The 11,821-nt window shown below is 44.5% G+C and overlaps 1 protein-coding gene across 13 annotated transcripts in view; it reads right to left on the bottom strand.

Annotated features, from left to right (window-relative positions):
• The window catches only part of LOC128874302 (homeodomain-interacting protein kinase 2), a 33,089-nt gene that overhangs the window by 11,901 nt on the left and 9,367 nt on the right, over positions 1-11,821 (bottom strand). For 2 of the 13 annotated variants that reach the window (XM_054118912.1, XM_054118917.1), the window contains exons 2-17: positions 8,444-8,794; positions 5,869-6,228; positions 5,690-5,782; positions 5,392-5,610; positions 4,933-5,305; positions 4,635-4,852; positions 4,204-4,527; positions 3,936-4,115; positions 3,701-3,847; positions 3,456-3,620; positions 2,955-3,379; positions 2,562-2,651; positions 1,889-2,161; positions 1,642-1,807; positions 1,178-1,401; positions 116-436 (exon numbers count right to left, since the gene is read on the bottom strand). In XM_054118912.1, coding sequence (XP_053974887.1) covers positions 116-436; positions 1,178-1,401; positions 1,642-1,807; positions 1,889-2,161; positions 2,562-2,651; positions 2,955-3,379; positions 3,456-3,620; positions 3,701-3,847; positions 3,936-4,115; positions 4,204-4,527; positions 4,635-4,852; positions 4,933-5,305; positions 5,392-5,610; positions 5,690-5,782; positions 5,869-6,228; positions 8,444-8,791 — 3,926 coding nt within the window. In that variant the 5' untranslated portion in view covers positions 8,792-8,794. Of the gene's footprint in view, positions 1-115; positions 437-1,177; positions 1,402-1,641; positions 1,808-1,888; positions 2,162-2,561; positions 2,652-2,954; positions 3,380-3,455; positions 3,621-3,700; positions 3,848-3,935; positions 4,116-4,203; positions 4,528-4,634; positions 4,853-4,932; positions 5,306-5,391; positions 5,611-5,689; positions 5,783-5,868; positions 6,246-8,443; positions 8,795-11,821 lie in introns of those variants that run through there. The other 11 variants (XM_054118921.1, XM_054118918.1, XM_054118914.1 and 8 more) reach the window with 10 other exon arrangements.

The following is an 11,821-nucleotide window of genomic DNA, read 5'->3' as shown; positions in this document are numbered from 1 at the left end:
AAACAATGGCATGGGAACACACCGTTCTAATCGTTACAACAATTACGAACGATCACAAGATAACATACTGAACTGATACTATGGCTAGAACGAAAATATAATAAATGGTACACACATGCATGCATCAACTAGGTGTCTAGGTACCCACCCGGGTGTGAATCCCTGATAGGTGGGCACTTGTTGCTGCTGGATAGCAGTAGGAGCCTGAGAAGGCGCGGCGGTAACGTACACCGGGGGTGGCACGGCATGGGCTCTTGAACGCACATGGGCGTACTCCTGGTACAGGGGTTGTCCCAGGTGCTGGGCACTTCCTATTACAGGTCCCCCTGCAGGACTTCTGCCCCCGCCACCGCCCCCAGGACTCAGGTGGGCCGGATGCCCATGATGACTGTGGGTATGACCCGGATGGGCTGCCGAACCCACCACCTGGCTCTGCCTACAAAACCCAAAACAAAATCCAACCCTTCGTTATGCAATTCCCATGCGTCCTTTACTTACTGTAAAAAATGTCACTCTTGTAAGCAGAGGACTAGAGACCAAACCGACAGAATCAACAACTTTTTTCGATCCTTTTCCATTCGTTCGTTTTTAGTTCCTTTCTCGTGTACAATCGGATCTCGGTAAGTTCGTAAGTTTAGTCAAATTTCGTTTCACTTGCGAGGAGTTAAACATTGGTAACGACTCGTAATTAACGATTTCGACGACAGTGAAACCTATTGCACTCGTTTATCGTCTGAATTGTTACACTTCCGCGAACAGCAAAGATGTTAAATTGAACAACAAGATTATGAATGGAAATGAGTAAAGTTCTAATTGAAAAAGATTCGAGTTACGGAGGTCCGATTGTATTTTTTGATTTGGTTGTTGGGATGTATCATAAGAGAAATTGGCATGCTATTTACTTGCCCGGATGTTTACTCTGCTCGTCTTAACAGCGTACAAATACGAACTACCCAGTCATCGGTTTGGTCATTTCTCAATCAAAGAGAAAAACCTACATGCAATCTCGATAATTACGTGCACACGAATTCTCACTCGTGTCTAGAGATGTATCCTTTTCTCGTTAGGTTCTTTTCTAGATCGATGTGTCGTATATACTACATGCTTCGTGTGTATCGGTGCGAGCGTGTACGTGTATGTATACATGTTTAAGTGTGTCATGCGTTACGATTCTCACCTATACTGATGCACAGTGTTGGCGACCGCCCATTTTTGGTGGTCTCTCGAATGTGCAGCTGGCGGTTGAACGTACTCGTGCTTGTACTCGGCTCTCTTTCCAGGCCATGATACCCGCTTGTCCGTGCCGGTCGTGTACACGATGTGCTGCTCTTGAAGATGCGGATGCGCGCTACTCGTGGTCACATACTGCAAGAAGTAGTCATGCATGTCATAGGCATCATCCTAGAAAAACATTTCCAAAAGAAAGATTACTAAAACAGGGAAAGGGGGGGGATATATAAACCGATAGGTGCGGACAGAATCATCGTCGTTGTTTTCTTCGATATGCCCGTAAACGGAGAAGTCGATTGTTGTTATAAATAATACTAATAACGGAAAGAGAAAAGGAACGAAGATCGTACGGAATAGCGTAACGAAAAGAGTACGACAAAGTCGAAAGCAAAATTTACATGAAAAACTAACCTGATAGGTCGGTGGCTCTTTGCAAGCTGGCGCGTGACACGGATGTGGAGCAAGGTACTCAACGCCGGGCTCCGGCTTCGTCGCAACATTTACCATATTGCACTCGGACTGTACTTTTGCCAATAATCGTTTCTTTTGCGATTGAGAAGAATATACGGAGCTGCTGCTGCAACGAACAATAGATTGACGTCACTTGACGCGTATATATCGACCGAGTATTACGACTTTAATCGGTCAAGCTGATTACCTGCTGACGTGGTGTTGTTGCTGAGGTTCATGTTTAATTAACTGCGTAGTCTGCTGATGCTGAGGATGCTGCGGTAAATGTTGGTATAGATGAGTATGCGCTCGGCCTGGACTAGCTTCACCGTCGCTGTCACCGACTGTCACGCAACTGATAATATTTTTTCGTTGCGCTCTCTGAGAGGAGCTATGCGCTACAACGTGTCCGTTGGTATGGGACTGACTACTCGAATGAGTCTGTTGCATCGGTTGGACTACGCGTGGTGTCGACTGCGTACTGAAATTAAAAACGAACGCGTTTAGTTACGCATAGAATAGTCGATAATCCGATTTGAACTCGTGTAGCAGATTTCATCGAATATGTCAAAATGATATTAAACGTTAGAGCTGCAAGTCATGGTATTATTATCTTGTGGTCGAGACAATTGACACTCCAAGCTTCCGCGAGCGTAGCGTTAAGTTGCCTATATTTTCGAAACATGGTGCACGCGATTATTTATTCCTGGAAATTTTCAAATAACAACTCTTAACATCTTCAAGTGCGTTACTGTTCGAAACAACAATTGCACAAGATATGTGCAAACGTTGCGTGTTATGTCATGTTTTTAACGATTGTTAATCGATCGGTTGATAGAATATATCGTGTGCTTTGTAATTATTCAGTTACAGTAATATACCTTCGGATGACTTCCTCGCGGACTGGACGTCCATCGCCAGACAGGCGAGTTGCCAAATTTTGACAGGCTCCGCATTGACGATCTCCACAGCTGTCAATGATATTCATGCATAATTCCACTACTTTCTATTCTACTAATAAAAATACTAGTAAGAGGACTAGAACAATCTGTATATGATACATCGAGTGATGATACTTCTATATCAACAAAGCTATATAAAACTTTTAACGATGCAAAATAACAGTACACTAATTATCAGTTAAGTGTAACAGCGGTTTCGTTACATCCATAACTCGAAGTTGTCTTCCGGTCAATTTTATGAGAATGGGCTATAGTCTCTTCTAACTACGTTCGAATGTTCTACTGTAAGAAGAATAACGAATGGTAACTTACCATTTACCAGGTGTTTCGTCCTCGCTATCACTGATCGTGATGACAGAGACTGCCGGCGATGGTGTATCGTGAATCGTGATGGTTTGTTGTCGACCAGATGTAACCTGATGATGCTCTGCGTTATGGCTGTTGCCGTGTTTGCCACTGTAATGATGCTGTTGCATTGTCTGTTGTTGCCAATGACCGCTCGTAGGAGAATGTCGTCTCATATTGCTCGGAGGTGTGCTCTCTTTTACCCTCTTTTTCACGGGACTCAATTGTTGCGTCTCTTTCTTATGTTCGTGCCTATGTTGAGACTGTTGGGGTACCGTCACGTGGTGTTGATGATGTTTCGTTCCGGTACGTTTACCCCAACCTTGAGACGGATGTTCGACGAGGGCACTGGTGTTGTAAACCTCCGTGACAGGAAATACTGGCCGCTGATCCTTCCCCAAAACAAGGGAAATTAGTTAAAGGACTGTTCACTCGATACGGTAGAACAATTAATTCTATCAGGCCTACCTGCAAGATAGCAGAACTGTCTACGATAAGAGGTCTTCCCCAATCTCCAGCATCGCTCAGTAATGGCTGCTGTATGGCTGCATGTTGCGGTGGCAATTGCTGCCATGATGGTACAATAGCAGCCATTTGACGGCTTCCGCCGGGCCAAGAGGTTTGTACAGCGTTCTGCGTTGAAAAAAACGAAAATATTATTCGTTAACGTTTCGCAAGCAATCCGAAACTCGTTTCTATTTAAACTTACGTACCGTTAGCAACATTTGACGCCCAGTTTCTACCATAGAAACAGGTACCGCCGCGTATTGTTGTTGAGCAGCCGCAGCCGCCGCGGCGACAGCTTGCTGCGATATGATGGATGGTTGAATCTGCAGAGGTCCTTGTTGCGCTTGCGGAGGCTGTGGAGAACACGTAGCGTAATTAAACGATCGTAAAAGAATTTACGAGAACATGTTCGATCGCAATTAAAATTAATATCACATTTACTTGAGCAACAACTACGTGTTTCGCAGGACTTGGCATCGTCTGATAACTGGGTGGGTGACAAAGCAGACCAGGCACCAATTGATGTGGAAAGTCGTGTACTCCGTTTCGACCACTATTCGATCCGCTAGATGAGCTACTGTACTGAGTTGCGCGTCGGCTACTGTTACTGTATATTTGATACTAAAAGAAAGAATATAGTATGATAAAAAAAAATCGTGTAGTAAACGGAAGTAACGATGTATATAACGAAAATAATGTATTTACTAACCAGATTGTCGTATCCTGTTTGAGCAGTACGATGCTCTCTGACTAATCGCTGCACTTGATTGGTCAACTGATTGTTAAAGGTGAAAGTAACAGCACTGCCATTTGTCGTTGGCACAAAGTTAGCTACCAATGATGTTGGCGGAGGTGGTTGAGGTGCTGGTGGAGCTTGATGATGCGCTGGACTTGCTGTAAAATCACCTGCTCGTCGGCAAACCTCCATCATTTGGACGGAAGCTTTGACATTGTTACAGTGTGCATAATCGACTAAATGAGCTAGAGTGACAAAAGCGTGGTTCAAAGCCTCTCCGGGTGTTATCCGACGCTCCTGTAAAATCAAGAATATATAGTGCACAAAGAATACCTTACATATATAAAAAATAAATAATCGGCAGCTTATCTCTGAGAGCGATTAAAGCATGAATTAGATATTACTACCTGGTCCATTGTGAGCATCCTCTTCAAGAGGTCAATGAACTCCCTCCTATCTGCTTTTTCAGCCAAAAGTTGACCACCTTCCAGATCGGTCGGAACGTTAACTTGACCAATATCATCGAGACAATTAAAAATATACTTTCTTGCTTCTTTAGATTTGATACCAGTTTCAGCTTCGTGCTCTTCAGGTGTTTTTAATCGCCAAAACGGATATGTACCTACAAACGATTCATCGTTAACCAATCATATTCTTTTGACACGACACGGCATTATTATCCTTATTAAACGATAGACTTACTGTCCATGTCTCTATAAAAGAATTTAGTTGTTTTGCTGGCATTGTTTAACATGTGTTCCGTTGGTAGGCCTTGCGTTTGACTTATGTATCGAATTTGATCGTATTCAGAGCTACCAGGGTATAAAGGCCATCCTAGAAACAATTCTGCAACTACACAGCCGAGCGACCACATATCTATCGCTTCACAATACGGAAGTCCAAGAATAATTTCAGGCGCACGGTAGTATCGCGATTGCAAATACGTGTTACAGACAGCTTTCGACACATGAGAGGCCGAACCAAAATCGATAACTTTCACACGGTAAGGCTGGCGTACTGGATCCACCAACATGATGTTCTCTGGTTTAAGATCCGCGTGAATCAACCCCAATTGCTACAAACGTACATTCGTATGATTATACAATTGATCGTTGCGAGTGACATATGATATAGTTATAATAAACACCCGACGGGACTCACCTTAAGTTTCAAAAGAGCAGTGAGTACTTGTTGGAGAATCGGTCTGATGTATTTGAGGGGTAGGGGTGAAAATTTATTTTGTTTCAGAAAATCATACAGATTCTGCTCTAGCATTTCAAAGACCAAGCAGGTGTGGGATTTATGCTGGAAACACTCGTAAGCGCGCACAAAATTGAACTCATCCGCATTTTCCTGACTAAGTCGAGACAGGATGGAGACCTGCGTGGAATCGAAATTGTATTTTAACGTGGCCGTGAATGATCGTCCTTCGATACAACGCTGTAGTCTTTTAACTTACCTCAATCTGACCTTGGCGCGCATACGATGGATGGTTCTTCAAAATTTTGATGGCCACTATTTCGTTGGTTCCCTTTTTCCAGCATTTCACGACCTGTCGAGAAACAAAATAATTCTTTAGACATCGACGAACAAAATCTATCGTACTCGTAGATTATGAGTACTTGAAAGGGAACGTACCTGTCCGAAAGTACCTCTGCCTAGAAATTCGAGGACTTCGTACTGATTGGTCATAGAATAAAGAACTTCGTGTTGAACCAATTGGTAATCTCCGTCGCCTTGGGGGTTGCTGCCACCGCCTCCATTGGCAGCGTTGGTTACTTGCTTGCTGTGCGCCGTCATGCCTGTCTGCTTATGTTGTTGTTGTTGTTGTTGTTGCTGCTGCTGCTGCTGTTGTTGCTGCTGCTGTTGTTGTTGTTGTTGCAGCTGTTGTTGTTGATTATGGTGCTGCGACACTACAGTACTACCCACTGCGTTCGTCGCGTTGGCGGAATGGACTGCCAGACTGTCACCATTACCCTCCCTCGACCAAGTTTTTCTCTGTAGGAGGAATACACCTTATACAAAAATTTGTGGACGTTAAGACATGGTAGACAATAGTTTCCGTAGCTTTAGTTGGGGAGGGACGAATATAAGCAATGTGTACACAACGGAGTGAGCGTACAGGGTTTGGAACCCGACATTTAAGAGTTAGCCACAAAATACCCAGGCACACGCACACACGCACGCGAGTGCAAGCTCTGGTTCTGGAACACGTGTCCATCGAATCGATGCAATATCTTATCGGTCATGTGTGCGCGCGGTTGCTGAAATTCAATTGAACAGATGACTCGTATGCGTTGGCGACAGAAGCTGAAACATCGCCGCCAGTCGAAACGGAAGAGATGAGAAAGGGATAGGTATCTTCCATGATCAGACGAAAGAGACTTTATCCGAGATTATCGATCGTCGTCGTTTCGAAGAGAATCTTCGGCGCCGAGGCGTACCGGGCGTCGCGAATCGCTCGCCCGGCGGAAGTATATACATCGCAATGACCGTCATGAAATATGAAATGGAAGCCTTGAAGCGTAATCGATACGCAACTACGCCACACGAAGAAGTTACCTGGCAAACGACCGTACATCCATGTCGGCGATACACCACTTCTGATCGACGAGCAACGAAACCGATGGCCTCCTCGGTTCGTATGTAATTACTTCCAAGGAATACCGAACGTAGACGCACGAGGTTGTTAAGTAAGGTAGACGAACATGGACAAAAGACGGAAGGTATTTTACGACTTTACAGAACGCAAGACTACCATTGTGAAAGTTGATCCATCGAAAATGGCAATCCCTAGCTACCGGACGTCAATCATTGCCCTGCAGATACATTGTTTGTATCCATTGGGTTGTCCGGAAAGTTCATGTCGATTTTTGGTAGGTGGTACAGGTCTGAATATATTGGAATAGTTGAAAACAAATAACGTGTATACATCTCTTAAAAAGTGGAAAGGTTGCGGAACAAAATGGCACCTATGTAATTCAATAAATATATATTAAAATTCGAATGTGTTTTTGAATTTTTCTTAGAAATTGCCACGAACTTTCTGGACAACCTAATAGTTTAGAAAACTTCAAATTTGGACAGTCGGTACATTACAGACTTTGAAAGTAGAATTTCCATAAAAAGTGTCTATCTACAAAGCCAAACCAGAGCAACGGATAAACAGCGTAAAATGAAACTGCCGTATCCGCTCGAGGAAGTAAAAAGCAGGCACTATTTTCGGTAAACAGAATGTCGTGCTGCGACTAGTCGCGGAAACGAGCGACACGAACGTTGAGAAACACGCGGCGACAAACGCAGCAGAGGATGATGAGGTTCGTTATCGCCCAAACCGCTAAATGAAATCTTGAAATGTACAATCGTGGGGAATCCAACTGTGTCCGTTGTTAGTCGATTGGAATAGGGGCAATTACGAAGAATCGTCTACAGACGAACGACACAGCGGAGACGGCACAAGACACTTGAAAAGATAGTCCCTAGGATTTAAAGGTCAACGTATCCCGACGTAAGAATCCAGCTTGTGAAAGCCTCGAGCATCTTAATGCGTTTAGCGTCGATTCGTTCGGCGTTTCCGTCGAAATACGTGGAACCTGTGGTATCGTTATCGACGCCACGGAAGGAAGTCTCTGTCCACTTGTTTTTCAACGCTAGACGAAACAGGGCTTCGCGGCGTTAACGCTTATTTACAGTAGAAATGGACGAAACTTTTATTCAACCGATAGATGACGAACAATGAAAACGCCAGAATTTTTAAAAGACAACGAATTCGCAAAATTTACGTGTATGATCTGTTATATTCCAAATCAAATCGCAGGTTTTTTTTTTTAACGAATAACATATCGAAAGTTGTGCATCTTCCATTCGTTATTCGAAATTCGCACGTAGATAAGAGTTTCGTCCATGTCTGATTTACAGCCGTTTCGAGCGGTCCCATCGAGCGTGTATCGATAATCCGAGGCAACATATTCGCGAATACATTATCGACCGCGATTACGAACTTCTAATCGCGAGCGAGGCAATCTCAAACATCCATCTCGATTAGATGGGCTGTGCAGCGTTAACGTCGGTGGCCCCCTGGACGGAGAGGGACGCGGCGGTCCGAGACTTTCCTCGACACGATCACGATCACGATCACGATCACGATCGCAACGGGTCGGGATAGAAAAGAGAGTTTTATCGGCGCGATGAGATCGCGGGAAGCGGCACCAACCTTCTGGCTACAGCGTTGGTACGTGTCTAAGAGCTTGATCGTCGAGGCTCGTACCAGAGTCTGTTGGTTCGGGCTACTCTTCTGCAGCGCATTATTGTTGTGCAGCGAGCTAAACGCGGTATTAGCACCGTTCACGGAGTACCGTTGCTGCAGCCCGGTATTGTCTAATTGGTAGTCGCCGGTCGATTGAACCAATGCGTGCTGGATCACCGGCTGACTCACGTTGTACTCCAACTTGCGTTTTTTACTGTGGTGGTGAACGGTGTTGTTACTGCTGCTGCTGCTGCTGCTGCTGCTGCTGCCGTTGACGCTACTCGTCTGCTGTGTTTGGATGAACATGTCACACATTCCCTGCAATTACAAACGGACACAACGCTTATTACTCGACCGTTTCGTTCGTCGCTTTGTTCAAGCGAGAGCTGCTGGAAAGGACAACAGTTTTCAACGTCTCGACAAATCCTTCGAGATACGTTTAAATGTCGCTAAACGAAATTACAACATATTAAAATTTCGGCAAGATCCAAAACCGTTGGTAGCGCGCGATTTTACGTGGAACGAATCGCCTACGTCTCTCATTGTCGCACCGATACCCAGTAACACGTTGATCGCCGCGTCACCCATATATGAGTGACGATGCTTTTCATTGAAAAATTAAAAAAAAATAACTCCAAAAGTTAAGCATCAAAGTAAATCTATTTAAATGAAATTCATGAATATCGATGAAGATACAAAAACAAATACCACGATAAATATTTGATTACGCAGTCTCCAATAGTCGAAATAATATTTAGTCCCAGCAGAAATTTTCGAGAATATGTGTGTGGCAGTCAACGTGTTAAAACAAATATACGTTGCAATATACTCGATCCCATCGCTGCTTTCATTTCATACCGTCGAACTGTGAGCATCCAAGCCATCAGGTCAAAGCGGTAAGAGGAAGAAAAGGTGCCTCTCGACAGAGCAACTGGCGGGAGGACTCTCAAGTCGATTCTTTTCCCGACTCCACATAGCCCGATCGTTGGATGCACGTTCGAACCCGAATCTTTTGTTGTTATATGTTCGCCGCGGCACTAGTTTTCGAATTTCGAGTCTTGGATTGTTCCTCATATTTTGTCAAATTGTCGCACGAGAAATGAAGATATTCGATAGTTTTACGTTGTTTTGAAACCGACGCGAATCAATTTTTCCATAGACGAGGATATTTTTTTACCGCGAGATGTTCGCACGAACAGTAGCGTCGACGGCCGAGACGAGAATTGCGAACAGAAGAGGGGGACACGCGACCATCGTGTTGTTCTGAATTAGGCGAACCGAGAGACCACAGCCAGCTATTGCCGCATACGATATATAAAAAGTACACGCTAAGAGACGGCGATGACTATGAATATTTTAGTCTCCTTCGCGTTCGCGTGTCTTTGTATGGTTCTACGGAGATTCGGGCCAGCGACTCTAAAAAACGGAGTACTGGTCGAGCATTCGAAACACAAACCGAGCGAAACTCGATGAATCCCGATCGTTCGAACGATACATTTTCCCTGCCGTGCTACTCGTATCTTTTCCGAGCTACTCGAAATATTTCGGTACTCGCCCCTCGGTTCGAAATACGTATTCGAGCCGGTTTTATCTCGCTGGGCTCTCTACTCAAAAGGCATCTACCGAAAATGTATCGGGTTTCCGCGCGTTGGCGGTCGAAATAGTCGGCGACAGAGAAAGATACATTTTCACGTTACGATTGGCTTTGTAACGATTGCGCACAACTGACATTTGGATAGCCAATCGTACACGACACGTACGGACATAAATGTACTCGATTACAAAGAGCAGGGCTAAACGTTTATTTATTTTCGATTTGTCGATGTTTCGGTCAATCATGTATGCATACCTTTGGTGCAAAATGATGATATACGAAATAGATTCGTGAAGCCATACTCTTGTAAGTTATGTAAGTAGTTACGAGGAACATTAGGTTCCGTAATCGGATGGCGCATGGATACAAACGTAACAATACGATTAAACGTATTAATTGCCAATTATTAACTTTATTCGCCGACTACTCGGTAATCGATCATGGATAACGTTTTGCGCAACGGTGATCGAAGCCGCGTATCGAACGGGCCCGCTTCGTTGCACAAAATTGGTCCTAGCGAGACGGAAACTCCAGCTACTTTCGAAAGACAACGGTATTCTCCTTCTTATCCTGAGAAGATCTAATCTCCGAGAGGTTTAGAAAGGCGACGCCTGGTTTACGAAATTAAACTACCGATAAGATAACACCCGCGTTTTTTCTCTTATCGATCGCGAAAAAACGTTGCTCGTGTGCGCAAAATTCGCGAGTTTGTCCATCGACGCTCCCTAGCCTTCGGACAACAAAAACGCGACAAAATATCCAGACTAGCCGTGTGATCGATCCGTGGCGACGAGTGTTTTGGAAACTTTCGATCGCCGATTCGGTTCCGCCCCCACGATTTATGTATCACGCGTCCTCTTTTTCTCTTTGTTTTCCTTCGTCCTGTCTTCGTATATCCGCGTGCACGACGTGCTCTAATTGTAGTGCTGCTTGTCAGAAATAGTGTTGCTTGGTATTATAACGATCTACGGTACCGCGAAGTACAGTTACGTTTATGCTAACCGTCTCGACGCCTGGCGAGAGAGAGAGAGAGAGAGAGAGAGGGTTTTGCTAAACTGATACACGCAGATAACCTGATATGGTTCTAATGGATCCCAAATTGCTTCGAGAAGAAGTGGAGAGATTGGTTGAGAAGCGGGCCAGAAATTCACAAATTTGCGATTCGTTTAAATAAAAATTGTTTACTTTCATCCTCGTGCTCCTTTATATCTAGTGACGTTGATCGAGGCCGTCGACGGAAAAGTGCTCGACGTCTTTCGAACGCAGAACCATCCGCGATACGTAACGTCTTAATAAAAGGAGCAACTTTACGTAACAGTCCTGCGCTTGACACAATGGAAGTAAGTTTCAGTTTACTCGCAACCGGTCAACCTTTATCGCGTCGTGTCTGTCTTCGTTCTGGAACGAACGAAAAATTACGTACGATGTCAATCGTGCGCGTTAGCAACGGAATCATCGAACGCCAGGCTCGCTCGTGTACCCTTGATGATAAGCATCCACGAATCAACGAGCAAACTTTACAATGCAAAAAAAAGTCGCGTCGGTCGCTGACGTGCGACTGCTCGATCTAGACTTATCTCCGAAAGCAACTCGTCTGGTAGCTTACAAAGTCAGGAATAACGACACGGCCGGGTCCGTGTAGCAAACAACGCGTTGCATCGCGTCTGTTGTCGTTTCAAAGTTTCGAGCTTTCCAGTCAGAGTATTCGCTCTTACACGAGAAAGATAGTTGAGAAATTTGTACGGTTTGTA

Source organism: Hylaeus volcanicus, chromosome 3 (genome assembly GCF_026283585.1).
Source record: "Hylaeus volcanicus isolate JK05 chromosome 3, UHH_iyHylVolc1.0_haploid, whole genome shotgun sequence".
NCBI lineage: Eukaryota > Metazoa > Arthropoda > Insecta > Hymenoptera > Colletidae > Hylaeus > Hylaeus volcanicus.
This window is presented reverse-complemented; position numbering and strand designations above follow the sequence as displayed.